The sequence below is a fragment of the Rhea americana genome, unplaced genomic scaffold (genome assembly GCF_003343005.1).
Source record: "Rhea americana isolate MKP2758 unplaced genomic scaffold, rheAme1 scaffold_190, whole genome shotgun sequence".
Taxonomy (NCBI): Eukaryota; Metazoa; Chordata; class Aves; order Rheiformes; family Rheidae; genus Rhea; species Rhea americana.
This window is the reverse complement of record NW_028186039.1, coordinates 1,343,259-1,359,843: the sequence shown is the minus strand read 5'-3', so window position 1 is coordinate 1,359,843 and position 16,585 is coordinate 1,343,259. Positions and strand designations below refer to the sequence as shown.

The window sequence follows — 16,585 nt, the reverse complement described above, 5'->3', positions numbered from 1 at the left end:
ATGTGCTGCAAATTCTCCAAATGGAGGGAAAGGAGTCCAAATAACAAAGAGCTTTTCATGGTGCGGTACACTATTAAGGTGTTGCTTACATAATTTTCTTAACACTTACTTTAAGATATGCCATAACAACAGCATCCAGCTTCCTCAAAATGCTTTATATACACACAGGTAACAGCACCGACAGATGTAAAAAACAGCTGTGTTTAAACAACACCTTAAAACACACTTGACCATCAAAACAATTTTTCATTTTAAAATCTTAGAAAATAAGATCTTGTGCTAAAACTTAGTTGTTCCTATTCAACTGATACCAAACCATTTAAAACTGTATACAAAATGCATCCTATCATAGTAGTAATTCAATTTAAATTTCAGATTAGATAAAGAACTAGCTACTCACTGTTTTATTCTGTTTTTCAAATACAAACACAGCATTGAAGTTTTCAGACCAAAACCATTATTTATTAAATTAAGGTATCACACTAGTCCTTTTTATTAAAGCCTGAGAGTGAAAAATTTGCCTCAACTTTAAACCTAAAGGCATTTCACTGATGTTAAAATTGACGTGTCATTAACTTAAGTCAATGGCAGAATAATTGATGAGTATAAAAACATTAGGTGACAAATTAGTGACACAAACTCTCCTCCCCGCGAACACTCAGGCACGCACTTACCTCACCTCTTAAAAGCACTGAAGTCCATAAATACAAAGCTTTAAGTGTTATAAAAAGCACTCCATTCATTCATAGAAGACTGGACCTAAACTATAGAGCAATGCTGGAATGCAGGGGGGGAATTCAAGACAACTGAATTAACGGTATTTAACAACTTCGCCCCTGCCTTAAAAAAAGGGGGTTTTCCCTAGTATTCAATCAATGGACAGTCAGTACCCAATCGTACTGTTATCAGCTGCTTAACTTCCATAGCTGGTTACACTTAACTTTCCTCAAGAACATGGGATTTATAGAAACTGTCATTTTATTAGAAACGTTTGCATAATAATGAAACAGAATAAGCAAATATTTATTTTCATGTTAAGCATCCTGTTCAAACAAGCACGGACCTTCCACATTCTGTGTCTGTCTTCCTGTGAAATCACGTGACAACGCTTTGGTTATATTGCTCAAAACAGCAGTTTTGTAAATGCCTGAGTAATGGAGCACGTTCTAGCAAATACCATCACAGCAAAACGGTAACTGAACAAGCAGGTGCTACACAGATGCTTAGAGTCTTATTCCATAAATGAAACAATCCTATCAATTTAACATTAAGGGGGCACTTGATCAAAATTACCTAAGCACATTCTTGAAGTAGTKTAGGTTCCAAATATACTACTATTTTCCTCCAAAAAGTGCCTTCATTTCTAAGCGACAACTAGCTTTCTATTGTCAAGCATAGCAACATTATATCTGAATCTGTTTGTATGTAGATGCAATGAGAAATAGTTGAAGTGAAACTGTTCAAAGCCATGAAATAGCTAGCTCAAAGTTTGACCTACCTTAAAATGGTCAAGATTCAGAGCGATGCTCTCCCACAGATTGTTTAGTTAAATGTACCRTAACTATAGTATTAAGATTTCAAAAGGTTGCCAGCCTTCCAGAGGCAGTGACAGGTCCAGAAAGCCAGACTATGCCAACCAGTAGAGTTGTAGGCAGGAACAATTCCCAATTTCCCTGTGCAAGTATGTCAAGTTCTAAATTTTCCATTTTAAAACTTAGAAGAAAATTGCACTCCCCCAACTGTACACTGCGTAGGCAAAGAAAATACGGGTAGGTATTAAGGGAGTAATAGGGTGGTCACTCCCACACTATTTCCAAAAGTTATCCTAGCAGCAATTTATTATCCAGTGAATAGGAAACAGTCTAGTTCATTTGGTAAGTCTTTCAAGACCTCCACAAAGGTGGTGGTGGGAAACAGTGAAGTTAGTCTGAAAGAAGWAAACACAGAATTATGAAATTAATTTTATAGAAATCAGATTCAAATTAAAAGTATCTTCACTGATTTTTGAAAGCTTACTTTAATATATTTGGGGAGCAATCGGTAAGACTAGCTGAACTTGAGGTTCTACACACAAGAACATATAAGAGAAAAACAGCCAAAAAGAAGTGACCTTTGATTCTGCAGAAGCACTGAAGGAACTCAGGTCAGAACTCATCTGATTGCTTCTTTCCTAAACCATCCTGCTGTGAATACATCCATAAAACAAGAATCGCAACAAAGGAACTACATGGGAGTCAGTGCTCCCGAGTGAAAAGAAGTCACAACTAAAACATCCACTTGAAACCTGCATTCAGTCTGGAACAACAGAAAAGAAACCCTTAAAACTGTTTTTTTTTTTTTCCTCCACATTTGATATTCATATTCATGAGCTTAAAACATCCAAGTCAGGAAGGTGGGAAGCACTCACCGCACAAAGAATATCCAAATTTTCCACACAGTAGCAAAGCTCTCCTGAGAAAATTACTGTCAGAAAGCCATCTATGCAGGAAGAAAAGCTACAGCATACCTACCTGATCATAGGCTAGGAAAAGAGGAATGCAGATTCACTACACAGCCACAAACCTTAATCACAAACACCACCAACAGACAGAGATTTTCGTTCTGTRGGAAAGCCACATCCTTTAACTACAATCAAGTTTCCACTACTGAAAACAGATAGGAAGAACCCCCTTGAATATACTTGCCTTCAGAAGCGTCTGACACTGTTTCACTCCCTTTTCTACCAAGAGGACAAGTCATTTACTCTGTACACAAACTCTAGCTCATGTTTTCCAAAACCATCTGAAAACATACACCCACAGAAGAGAGGGGAGCATCAGCAAACATGCAAAGTGGCAAAGAAGGCATGTAGCCAGCAATGCTCCTTTCAGACCCAGGTCACAGTTTCTGAAAAACTCTTACAGAAACAAACTTTAGAATCTTTTTAAGATCTGTGTGGAATTCAAAACATGTAAAGAGATCAGACTAGTCTGTGTATGTCTCAAATTAACACATCCTTCTTAGATGCAGACTAAACATTTCCTGATATCCCAAGTGCTGTTTCAAAACAGCTTCCTTACAAGTAGTTATCCTACTAAACACAGGAACTGGTATTTTTGCTTGCACTAGACTGTGCATTAAACAGGAAGTGTAATCCTTTGATTCAGGGTCCAATCCACATATTTGGATAATCATCCTAAAACAGCTGCTCTCAAACAGTGGTCCATGGTCCAAACAGTGGCTTTAACCAAGTCCATAATACAGAGTCATTTTGAATTTCACAGGCCAGAAAGTCAACATTGTTCAGAGGTAAACACTGATCAGTACAAAATTTGAGGGCTGACTTCACTCACTGCTGAAAGCAGTGCTGGAAAGACTGCCTCAAGAGACTGAAAAGAAAACGAAACACAGAAACTGAAATTATTTTATAGTTAACGCACAATTTGTGTGCTTACAGTAACTGAGAAAAAAAGTGTTTTCCAGACAGTACACTCCYCTCATGCATAGGAACAGCCCCAGAAAAATAAGCTCAACATTTCGTACATGCTAAGACATTCATAGACAACYTATTAAGCACAGGCAGAACGATCTAGCACAACAGGCCAATACGTACGTTCTTTAAAAGCAAGATATTCAGTGCAAACTGGCATTGGGACTGTTATTTTGCACTTTCTTCCTCTGCATTTCCAACAAATTCTGAGCATAGGTTTTTAAGGAAAACATTCATACCATACAAAGAACAGTACTTATAATTACGTTTTTAAAAAATCCTCCAATTTTCTTATATCCTACWAATCCTCACACCACTCAAATCTTCATTTAAACATGGCAACAACTGTTCATGGATAAAGAACTACCCTTAATATCATCTGTTACTTAAAAGAATCATTTTCTTTTCAATAGCAYAGTAGATTGTGACATTTACTTGTAACCACTTGAAAACTTGATAAATTTAGATTTAATATCACACTTGCATCTAACTGTCACAATCCTTTCAGGTAAGCTGCAAGTTTACTGTTGACTAATTCTTTTTTTTCATACTTTGTGCATAAGATGACAAAAACGTGTTCAACAGACATCACGAATAAAGCACTTTACCACTTGTTATTTTTACAAGTGATACTTTGACACTAACACTTAAGGAACTGCTAGAAAATATCAGCTTAGCCAGTTATACAAACAGAAATACCTACTTCTCAAAACTGTAGAAACTCTGTATTGTTCCAAAGCACCAGACTAGGCAGGATGTCAACTACTGACATTCAAAGCATCAAGGCCAAAGCAACTGAATTCTAGTAGTGTCARCTGGCTGACTTTCTATCGCTACCTCTTTTTATCAAGTAGCCTTGAGATGTACAAGAGAGGGCAGCTATATATGTTTTACAGTAGATCAGAAGTCCTAAYCCTTATTTTAAGGCTGTTTATGAATATAAACATCTGCAACAGAACAATTTTTATCAAAACTAGCAATATAGTCTGTTACTATCRGGGGCAAACAGCATCCTTCATGGTTATCATGTGAACATTCAGTTTAAGGCTATTTCTAACATAAAAGTGAGTTGCTATATAAAATCTATGACTGATTTTTTTAAAGAAATACTTGATAATGAACTCTTCTCTACATATGCTTTAAAAGATCAAGTACTTGGGACAGTAACCACCATGTTTTTAGAGTATATACTTAAATTCCAAATATGCTACAACTTCCTATTTTTCCCAAAAGCCTACTCTTGACAAGAGATGTTTACTAATTCATCATACAAACTATCAGCTGCTTGGCAAGATGAAGAGCCCATTCCCTATCCCAAAAGCTCCACTTAGGCATTCCATCCATGTCAACGTTATCTATGCCAAAGGCTTTTTGTATTGTTTTACAGTCAAAAGGAGGGAGGAAAAAAAAAGTCATTTAAACATATTTAGACCATATAGAAAATCAAAAAACAGAAAATGAAAAATTTCCAAAACAAACCTGCGCTTTTGAGAAAGTCCAAAGGAACAGGCATACAAACAGGTTTCGCAGCATATACTGTGTCTAACACAAGCACTAATAACCCTGTATCCATTACCAACAGGATCAAGATACACATGAAATCAAAAGAAAGTAACAGAACCGTGCATCTAAATCCAGATACCTGTAGATTAATTACATTTCACAACAAGGCACACATTGTTGTGATCCATTTAAACTCGAAAACAGTTATCACCAGTTGCTGCAAGTCAACACACGCTAACATCTTAAATCAATTCTGTGAACAATGAAGCCAAGTTTTCCTTTTCAGCAATTTTATTCTAATGTAAAACATGAAGAAACAAGCACCCAAATAATAACTGCAATATAGTATGAAATTTTAATAAAAGTTGTTTTAAAAAACAAAGATCAAAATTTAAAAATAAACTGAAAGGCTTGACTCCTAGTCACACATCTTTCTGACATCAGGAAGAATACTTTCAAAGAAAAAAAAGAAACAAAGATCTGCTGTTGGAACATTACTCCCAAAGACTGTTGAAACGCATAACATGAAGCTTCAGAGACAGACAGTTTTATTAACAGGAGGCTTAATTTTAAACAGTATATACAAATCACATTACTTTTCCAAAGTCGGGACCACCTAGTAATCTGTCAAAACAAAATTAGGCTAATGAATTACAGAAGCATCTGTGTAATGCGACCGCCTCTTTATTGAAGTACACCTTTATACAATCCTTCCAAATATTCCTGTACTGTGAAATCCTCTCAGGATGCAGCGCTGCACAGGTTTTCAAATCTCTCCTACACACCACATGAATAAAACTGTTGCCACTTGCACCTCTAAATTTTGCCTGACCATACACTTCAGTGTTCCATGATATGCAACACCAAAAGGCACTGTTTTTCTTTGTCCAAAAAACAAAACAGTTTAAAGATTACCATGTTTAAGTACAATGATTTGCCGGGAATAGCAGGATTTTTCAGGCAATGCCCAAGTCTTAAAATTTATCATAAGCCAAGCCAGGATGAACCGGAGTTCTACTTTTCACTTGTGTTATTACTTCCTTTCCAATTCCGTTTTTCCATGGAAGGTTTTACTGCACAGCAAAGAAAATGGCAACTCTTTACAGACTTTGAATAAACAACAGCACAAGTTTATTGCAAAAATATATAGTAAACTCAGTATTTTCAAGTTTTGGAGAAAAATAAATTTTATCTCTGAATTCACCCATAGCAGTAATCCACAACAGAGTTGCTGAAGATAAAAGCTTATTTCATACATAAACTAATTTAAAACTTTAGCTGGACTCCAATCTTCTACTAATAATCACCACTTTGGTTCTCTTAACAGAGATTCTATGTAAGGAGTCAAAAGACACATGAAAAATACAACATCAATATGAACTAGTGTCAAAGATCCTACCTCAACTGATTCATTTAATCCTAACAAATCAAGCTACTTAAACAATGATGAGTATTTTCAAGTTGTTACTTCTACTGCAAATATTTTGTAAGTGTACTATAAAACTCATATGATAATGTTTGAGGTTAGCTATACTTGTGGCAAAAGTCTTATTCCGCACAATTATAATTGCAATATATAAATAACTAAAGGTTATTCCACAAAGAACAGCTTGAATTTTACAGAACGATTCTGCTCATACTTATAGGAATTAGTTTGGTAGACACATCAGCAACGGGCATAATTCAACTGTTCATACAGCGAGAATCTTGAAAAAAAATAAAGATACATACACAAAACAATTAATCTGTGTACACTGAGAATTCATTCAGTTGCAGAGTAAAATCAGAACTTTAAACAAAGCTTTGACCTGTAAACAAAGCAAATTCAGCCAGCTTTTAACCAAATCTAGAAATAACTATCTATTTTACAATGGCTTGCAAGAGCACCCACTAAAGAACTTCACTGACTTCATCTATTTCCCTTATCCAAAAACTACATAAAACCAATCTAGATTCCTTGATAAGCATTGTGTCCAGTATAGTTTACCAAACTTTTTCTATGGTGAATAAGAATCTGTCTAGCTTCTCCACACATTTGTACTGGGAAATCCACTGCACATCTACCCTTGCAGTGTTTCTTACATAAATGGCTAACCCAGTGCTCTGTCTTATCAAAACAAATCTGTTTTACAATTTAAACAATCCACAGGTTCTATCCTGGAAATACTATAAAAACCAATCCGGATGCATTTATCACAACACTATTGAGTATCTATTCTACAACTACTTCGTATTAGCAGCTACCCTAAAACAAGTTTTACTTTTCTTGAGCCTATAGGCCTATCATTTAAATCAACAACAGCTGCCATTGCTTCATCACGAGACTCAAATGCAACCATTGCTTCTCCTGTGGGCATGCCTTTTTCATTGTATTTTAAGCACACTGAACCAGGGATCACTTGGTAACCATAAAAGAAATCCAAAATTTCATCCACCGAAACAGTAAAGGGCATATTTTGCACTTTAATTACCGTTGGTCCTGGCTTCCCAGATCCTGTTCCAAAACCTGGGGGTCCACTAATATGTATATTTCCTGGTCCAGGTCCAAACCCTGGAGGTCCACTTAAGTGTCCAAGACCACTTGCAATTCCTGGAGGGCCACCAGCAAAACTGGGGGGTCCACTTAAATTACCAGGACCATTACCAAAATTCTGAGGGCCCCCTCCAAAACCTGACGGTCCACTCAAATTACCAGGACCACCTGCAAAACCTGGGACCTCAATAGCTGCACCAGGTAAACCGCTACTTGCAACTGAAGGTATTCCTGGTCTAGAATCACCAAAGCCACCTATTCCAGGTGGCGGTAGAGGGGGACCAAATGTGTTAGAGGCACTAAAGTTACCAGGAAAATTAAACGGAGGACCATTGTTTGCATCTTTTGAACTTCCCCCCAAGAAGGCATGTTCATCCCCACCAGCGCTCGGTGCCCCCGGCACAGCTGCATTCCCTTGCATTGGCATTTTCAGTAGCTTTTTCCCTTGAGATGGTGGGTTTCTCTCAATTTCTCTCATTTCTTCTACAGTAATCAAACGTAAAACAACATCTCTTCCATTCAGTTTTTTACGGTGCAAACGCTCTGCCTTACGAGCATCATCTTCAGCTTTAAACTGAACCAGCGCTTGTCCTAAACCTTGCCCATTGCTATCAACAAGAATTTGCACAGAGTTTTCTTCTACTGCCAGTCCCTCCAGAAACTGAAGGATTTCTATTTTTGTTATATTGTATGGAATATTAGATATATGCGCACATAATTTAGGTGAGCCTGGTTCTCCCTCAGCATTCAACATGATTTCTCTCTGGTCATAGTTGAAGTTCTGCAATCTTTTACGAATCATGTCTATCTTCTCTAACATTGCCTTTTTGGTAATAGGATGAACTTGAATAAAACGATTCCCTATATACTGCTTATGATGACACAAAGCTGCTTTGTAATCAGCTTCATTCCTGAACTCAACAAAACCCTCTCCAATTGCCTTCCCATTAGGTCCATAAGCTATGTAGATGCTGTCTTCAACTATATCCAGCTTTTTAAAAAAATCTATTACATGTTTGTTCTCTGATTCAAAAGGAAGACCTTTTAAATAGACACAGAAACCCTGCTCATGGGGAGATCTTGACCGTGACCTTTTCTGTCCACTAGGAGATTTGGACCTAGAATGAGGCTGTGGAGGAGGGTGTGATTGCCCAGAGGGACCCATGGTTTGCTTGAAAGTTATATGGCCTCCAGCAGCCACCCACTGTCTCTCTGTTGCAGGACTAACTTCAACATAGCGCTGAATCATCAGCATTCTGTTTCGCTTCAGTGCTTCAAAGGTATCTTGAGGAGAAAAAAACTTAACTAGTCCATTTCCATTATTTCGACCTACATGATCCTTCAGCATATGGACTGCATCCACACGGAGCCCAAGGAAAAAGTCCTTCACATCGGATTCTGTTGCAGAAAAGGGCATTCCATGAACGCTGACATACAAGTCATCAGGATTGATAGGAAGTGGTTTGACACTACTTTGAGAATTCATCTGGATAGGATTTACAGGATTCATGGGACCCATAAACAATGGATTCAAGCCGCTGTTTATATTCACTGCTGCTCCAGACCCATTCATTCCAGTGGGCAAAGGTGCTACTGGTGGAGGATTCAAAGGAGGCATTCCTGACATGGGAGGTATAGGTGTCATTGGGGGCACCGGAGGCACAGGGGGTATTGGGGGAACTGGAGGAACAGGAGGCAGCGTGGGTACAGGAGGCGGAACAGGTATTGGGGGAATAGAAGGCATTGGTGGCAAAGATGGCATGGCTGGGATAGGAGGGATTGGTGGAGGAGGTACTGTGTTCATTGGGGATGCTGTACTAGGTATAGTTGAGCTAAATGTTGGGCTACCAAAGGTACTCCCAAGATTTGGAGGTGCAGTCCCCATACTGGCAGTAGAAAATGTGGATATGTTTTTATTGCTTTCATGCACAGTAGTAGAAGCAGTTACTACACTAGGAGAAGGATTATTAAAGTTAGGTACAGTAGTAGGTAAGTTTACCCTTCCACTCATTCCAGAACTAGGTGGTGGTCCCGACCTGCTAGCATTTGCTGGTGGCATATCTAGATTGGCAGTTTCAAAACGCCTACGACTGAGTTCTATCATGTTTTGCATTTCAGTTTTACTGCTCAGCAATAGTGTCACTTTTGACCCTTTAATTGTACCACCTGTGCGCATCATACCAAGCCTCGCATCTTCATCAGTGGCAAAAACGATGAAAGCCTCACCCAGTTCACCCCCTACAATATGCACGCCCCCATCAGGAATGGTCAATCCAGAGAAGAAGTGGCGAATGTCCATGGTCCCCGCCACAATCGGGAGACCTTGCAAGCGGATGACCACAGCCATGCTGCGCTGAAACAACACACACCTGCAGATGAGAAAAGGCAACGGCTATGTCAGACTACTGATTATGACACCATGCATTTACCTACAGACACCATCTACTATATTTGTTTACATATTCCTAACAACATCTTGCAAAGTTTAAGCATGTTTATATTCCAAGTTCTTTATTCATGTTTGCTTACTTCATACAGATTGAAGTATTAAACATTTACCAACACAATTAGTATAAGGTTTGCACTGCAAATTCCAAAATAAACTGTTAAACCGAAACCCACAAGTGTCAGTACAAAAAGGACAGCAAAAATCAGAACTATTATATCAATAGTTCTATAATTAACGGAACATAAGCAAAATGAGTATTTCAGCTAAGTAAATAAATTTCAGTTACCATACATTGATAYGATATCCATTGTACCTGGCAAAGTGACTGCCAGAAACTCTGTACACCTATGGGCAATAAACAGTTTCTCATTTGGAAAGGGATTTTAACATGTCAGGTGAAAAGATGGGCAACACACAGGCAATTGAACTGAAACYCATTACTCACAACTAGCAACACTATGAATCACTAAACACAGTGACATGGGCCATTTAGATTTTAATGAGCTTACATTTTTCTCCTAGCAAAGACAAGAGGTCGAGGTGACAGCAAAGTTAATTAACGGTTATAAACTAACCCCAAACATTTTGTGACTTTAGATATAGACCTTTCCTGGACTAGATAAACATCTAGGCATAGTCTAGCTAAATACCTTGTTTTTAATACTTTGGATTTTGAATGTCTTAGTTTTTATAAATCATACTTTGCCTCTATGTTCTGTCCAGTAACACACCTCCAATCTCTGGCACAAGTAAATTACCTCTGTGTTAGCTGAGGTTTGTGAAAGCTTAAGATCAATTTCAAACAGCTAGATCTTGACAAAAGTTACTTCGTACACATTCTACAGAAGACTCTGAGGTTACATCAGAAGATTAAGATAAATACAAATTTAGAAAACTTCACTTACTCTTGACAACCCTCAGGAAAGACTGAAAGCAGCCTAATACTAGCACAGCTCACCCATTCAGAAGTCAGCCTTTTATTCTGAACACTCAGCAGCAGCACCTTGTTTCACCTGAACCACTCCTTCCCTGAAGCTTCTGAACTGACTGGTATTTAGAAAGCTAAAAATCTGTATGAAAGACCTTTGAGGCTCCCACTTACCACCCGTACATGGTGTTAACATACTCATTAGGCACTTGAAATCAAGGATGAACCAGATGACACAATGCAATGCTAGGAGGCAACAGACCATGACCAACTATGATCATTAACTATCTCACAACATTTCACATTCACTTAAGCATTATAGCCCAGCATACAATCAAATCTCAAGTCAGCTGCATTTGCCTGCTCAGGTTTTCCAAGGAATTTAGAGTAGAGATATTGTAAACTACCAGGTAAAGCCACTGTCCAACAGTTTAGCCACGTGATAACAAGGCCGAATTCTGTACTTAATGAAAACAGTAGTAATGACTTATGAGGAAAAAAAGAAGCAATTCTTTTGTTGGCACGGTGGAACTTCAGATTACTAAATTGGGTACTTAGGTATTTTTTGTTGTCTATAAACCAGAGTTAATCCCTTCCATTCACTAATCATGCCAAAAAACACGCTAGGATATTATATGGCACTAGCTCACACTTAGTTAGTAAGTGTGGATGAGCCTTCTCCCTCAAGGAATTAGCAGAGAAGCCTACAGGCACAGTGTCAGCTATGCTGCTCTAGCTGCTGTAAATGAATACCTACTTTCTTACTAGAACATCTTTTTAAAAAAATATATATATATSAAAATCTAGCCATGCACACCACTAAAAAACCTCCTATTTCACCAACAATGGCAACAACAGAAAGGGAACATATGCTAAGTTATTATTAGAGAGCAAGTCTCCCACTTCCTGCTCCTGGCAAGGTATAATCTGGGGGAAAATAAACCAAAAACAAAAATCCATTTATCTCTTCTAATCACACYGTCATTTAACTTAAGAACAAAGTTTGCTACCTTATCATTTTCCAGCAGCAAAACAGATGGCCCACATGAGAAAGAAATGACAAAAGAAGAAATAGCTATGTTATGTATACAGCTAAGAAAGCATTTAAAGCTTTTTGCATTGTTTTAAAATTGTGCTATTTTCAGTGGTCTTGTAGTTTTATTTTAAACTTGCCTAACACTGCTATCAATCTCTGAAACTAAAATTAAAAATGCTTACTTTAAGAAAGTCATACAAACGGGGACTGCAAAACAAACTTGCTGCATTATGCTACAGGATTGCTTTCAAATTACATGATCCTGAAGCAAGCGAATGGCATAAAGCACCCCTGTTACTGCATCTACACTTTGAGAGTTACGAGTCATTTCAAAAGCTTTGAAATGTTTTGTATTGCCTGTTATAAAAAGAAATGAGTTTTAAAAACTTTGAAAACATCTTACTCCTGAAGCAAAACTTTCTTCTATTAAATGGGAGGTTACTTCTTCATAGTCATTTCCTTGTTAACGCAAAAGGCATGACAATCCGACAGGGCCATTAGTTAAACAAAAGCAACTTGGAAAGGTCTTTCTACTCAGACTTACTGGTTTAGAGTAAGTATTCTTTATCAGAATTGACAGCCTACTAGGTAAACACACTTATTAATGATTCTGTGAATCTAGCCCTTAAGACAAAAAAAAAAAAAAAAAAAAGAAAAAAAGAAAAAGAAAGAAAGAATTCAAGCATTTGAACATTTAGGCAACTTTGGGGATAATGCAACCATCTCAATCTTGCTCTTAATTCAAAGCTTCATTATCAAAACAGCTTTAAAACATCCCTTGGCATTTCTAAGTATGCTATTTAGGTCTCAGGAAACTGTTATGGCCAAAAAGAAAAATAATCAGTGTTTAGACACTTAAATTAACGCATACAATTGCCAGAAAAACTGGCCACAATGACCTCAACGTAACTAATTCCATGCATGACTCTAATCAAGTGCTTAATATTAAGMAAGAGCTAGCAGTAGCAGGGTATTAAGAAAAAGAATTTTAAAGACCTCATCAAATATTTTGGCAAGAAATACTCTGTCAACTCAAAACTAGTTCAGAGTTACCCAGGATTTCAGTGCTTTAACAGAGTATTACCTCTGTGATTTGAGGGGGAAAAAAAATGGTGCAATAAAAGAAACAAGTTTCACACAAATAAGCACTCACAAGTCGGATTTTTTAAAAAAAGGTCGTTAGGAGACAAATTTTCAAACTAATGAAAAAGCATGGCCTGCTGAAATATTTCAGTGTTGATTTATTAAAGATATATATATATATATGTGTGTGTATGTGTGTGTATGCATATATATATATATATATATATGTATGTATGTATATATATGTGTATATATATATGCATCCACAGGGGCAGGATTAACTGCAGACACAGAATAGGCCAAATCCCTATTAAGCATATACTGAAGGCTTTTTGTTGGGCTGTTGAGACGTTCTCAGGCTTTTTCCCTCTATGAACAGATATTTTAAACATTTAAAAAATATATATAAAAGAGACAGGAAGCATAAAAATCAAAAGTTATACTATAGCCAAATCATCCATTCTATCAAGTTGAGACCACAAAGGAAAAGACCTGCCAACAAGCAGTCTGGTTCAAGTAATTCAATAAACCTTAAAAGCACATCTATAATCATGTCTTCAGAAACGTAGATATCACATTAGAAAAGGGTGTACAGTACTAAAGGAAAATATTGCCTCCTCAATCTATGTATTGGTCAGTAAAATAAGCAGAAACTGAGTCATATCTATAAAATGATAAAACAGAAAACACTGGACTGGCCTTGTAAGACATATGCATCTCTCAAGTTAGAACAAGTTTAGAAGTCTGCCTAATCCTTAAGGAGTGTTAATCCACAATACCCACACAGTACACGCACACAACATATTTGGCAATTCTTGGATGAAGACTAGAAAATGGAATAACATTGGTGTTGTAGGAGGAATTTAAAGCATCTGGGCTGTGACTGTCTAGCAATTGCTAAAACTGCAGAATGCRGGGCTTTTTTGAAAAAGCTAAAATTAACCTGTTAGATTAGGATAGCTTCAAATTAGCTCAGAGATAACTATCTGATCCTCTAACTGCAGCAAACCTAATTAGAACCAACTACTATACACTTTTATATACCAATGGTTAGAAACAGATCTATAGCCTGTGCAAAAAAACCTGGGAGATTGTTCAGGGCTACCACATGCTAATGAAACAACTAACAGTTTGGCAAAAAAATCTGTTTACAAGAACAACATGGTCAGAACCACCATCATCAATGGGAGTCAAGTAAAAAGAACAACTATAGATTATTTGACCCAGCTGTTCTGACACTAATTCAGAGGTTCTGAAAGCTTCAAATCTCTCTTAATATATACTCAATATGCATAAAAAGAAATCTTCAATTCAAAGTCTCTTACCTGTAAAGACAGATGTTTTTTCTTAACAAGTAGCAGAAGCCAAGCCAATCCTGTGGGCAACCAATTAAAACCAACTTTTAGACTGCAATAAAGAATAAATGGAGGCAAAAATCAATGCAGGCAACACAAGAGCAGTAACAGTCCACAAAGAACTGTTTATATAGAAAGTTCAACCCTGAGACCACCACAAGGCACTGAAACATACAGCAATGACAAGAATAAGAGTGCATTTTCTAATACTCGATATCTGTATCACTTTTTGACAATTGCATTGTAGTTACTGTAGTTTCAAGACATGAATACGTCTTCCCAAAAGAATATGAAAAAGAATCAGGAAACATTCAGAGCATCTTTCATTTTTTTCCATTTCCAATAGCTAAACAAATCACTATCTGTCAAAGACAGTTTAAGAACCTAGATTTTAAACAAACCCTTGCTCTATCAATTGGTASAAATCATATTCCTTCCTCCAACTGTTCATCTTCTTACTTGAACAAAACAACACCATAAGCCACAAATCAGAAAYCTCTAGCTGCACATGAACAATTTTTTAAGCATCATACAAACTGGTGGAACTTAGTTGCACTTCATATACGATCAACCTTCTGAAGAGGTGACATTTCTGTGCCGTCACCTCTAAATAACATACAGTAAGAATCCCTTGCTTAGGTAACATCTTTTCATTTGTAACCTGCCATCTTATAATCCAGCTCCTGATCCAAAACCCATTTTTTCCCCCACATTTGASAGCATTAAAACTATCTTCCTGGGAATATGACTCAACAAGAAAGCTAAACATTTCAAGGAGGAATATGCATTTCTTATTTAAAGAAGGGATAGAAAACCTCTTTTTCTTTCATTTCTTAGCAAACCATCTTATACTAAAATTCTGATTCTTTGGAGAGCTATCCAGAAAATAACACAGTAAAAACAAACTGCTTCCTTTTCACACAGCCCAAACAATTTTCAGTTATAAGCATTATTAGCAAAGTAAACTTACAGAAAGAAGTACTAGCAAATATCCACAAACTCCCTAACAGAAAGGATTAAAATGAACAGATATTCACAGATCTTTCAGGACATTAACAGCAGACTTGCAAATGAGACAGATGCAACTATGCCCTTCAAACTTGTATTAAAACAGTGAATGTGTTCAATGAAGGAAGTCTATATAGTTTTAAGCAGACTTTTAAGAAAAAAATCCTATATTTGTAGGTTTCAGCTACATACTTTTGTATCTGGCATGGTTTCAGACAGTGTTTTATGATGCAGAAGAGAACATAATCACCTGAAGAAGAAAACGTATCTGCTCTAACAGGCAGACAGATCTATCATGCACAAGGAACTAGCCATTTGAGGAGAAAAAAAAAATCACTCAAGATATTTCCAGTACAGCAACCACAAAGTTGCATATGCATCTTTTTATGACACTGAAAACAAGCTGAAGATCTCCAGAGCCCTAAGATGACATGCGCTAAGGTAAAACACCGCATACACAAAACCAAGCTGCATTCTTCACAATAGGTGCAAAACTCCATTCTATCATGTTTAACTTTTCCAGCAATCATTATCATTATCTATTTACGTAAAGAAGTCTCGTTCTCTCATCTTTAAAGAAAAAAAAAAACACCACACGTCACCCTTGTAGGTAAATATATTCTCTCAAATCAACCTGGTGCTCAAGAGCACATTAACTAGGTAAGCAGACTATGGCACAGCTGCTCCCTTACAACCCTGACACCAAACCTCAACAGCTTCACAGAAAAAAATATCCACAGTATCCAACTAACTACACAGAAGAACAACCATCCAGTGAACATAAAGCAGCGGACGAAACAACCTTAGGACTCCACCGAGGAAACAACCTCCTGATTTACTTGCCTAACCCCAGCACATCGAAGTGGGGAAGGAAACTTGACAAGAATGAACAAGTTCAAGAATGACTAGTGAAACAAGGGCCAAGAGCTTCCTCGAAAGAAGGTTCAGATAGACCCTTACTTCTGGGACCCACTTCAAAACTAACTTGTGCTTACGGAACTACTTTTTTTAAGTAGGAAAATTTAGTAGAAAAATATCGTAGGTTACTGCACGGCAAGTTCACTCGCATTTAAAGAGCATCCCCGCCCAGCGGTACAGGCCGCAGGTGCTAGGATACTCTTCCGTGAGAGGTGCAGAGCGCTCGCCCCGCTTCATGCCCCAGGGCTCGGCGAGAGGTGGCCGCCGGTGCCCCCCACGGCCGCGCCGGCCCGCGCCGCTTCC

General features: G+C 37.5%; 2 protein-coding genes across 5 annotated transcripts in view; both read right to left on the bottom strand.

Moving 5' to 3' along the window:
• CPNE1 (copine 1) overlaps positions 1-16,585 on the bottom strand; it is a 46,018-nt gene that overhangs the window by 28,782 nt on the left and 651 nt on the right. For 2 of the 4 annotated variants that reach the window (XM_085302662.1, XM_085302661.1), the window contains exon 1: positions 14,327-14,397. The exons of 1 other annotated variant lie outside the window; for it this stretch is intronic. The gene's annotated coding sequence lies outside the window, so the exon portion shown is untranslated. Of the gene's footprint in view, positions 1-14,326; positions 14,398-16,585 lie in introns of those variants that run through there. One more of the 4 variants, XM_085302660.1, reaches the window with a different exon arrangement.
• RBM12 (RNA binding motif protein 12) lies at positions 5,309-14,370 on the bottom strand. The gene is made up of 2 exons (XM_085302658.1): positions 14,327-14,370; positions 5,309-9,874 (listed from the first exon to the last, which is right to left on the bottom strand). Exon 2 carries the CDS (start codon positions 9,850-9,852, stop codon positions 7,213-7,215), a length of 2,640 nt encoding a protein of 879 aa, XP_085158784.1. The 5' UTR covers positions 9,853-9,874; positions 14,327-14,370; the 3' UTR covers positions 5,309-7,212.

Bases quoted from the DNA above. Each gene is read 5' to 3' on its own strand.
- RBM12 (XM_085302658.1), bottom strand. From the start codon at position 9,852: ATGGCTGTGGTCATCCGCTTGCAAGGTCTCCCGATTGTGGCGGGGACC.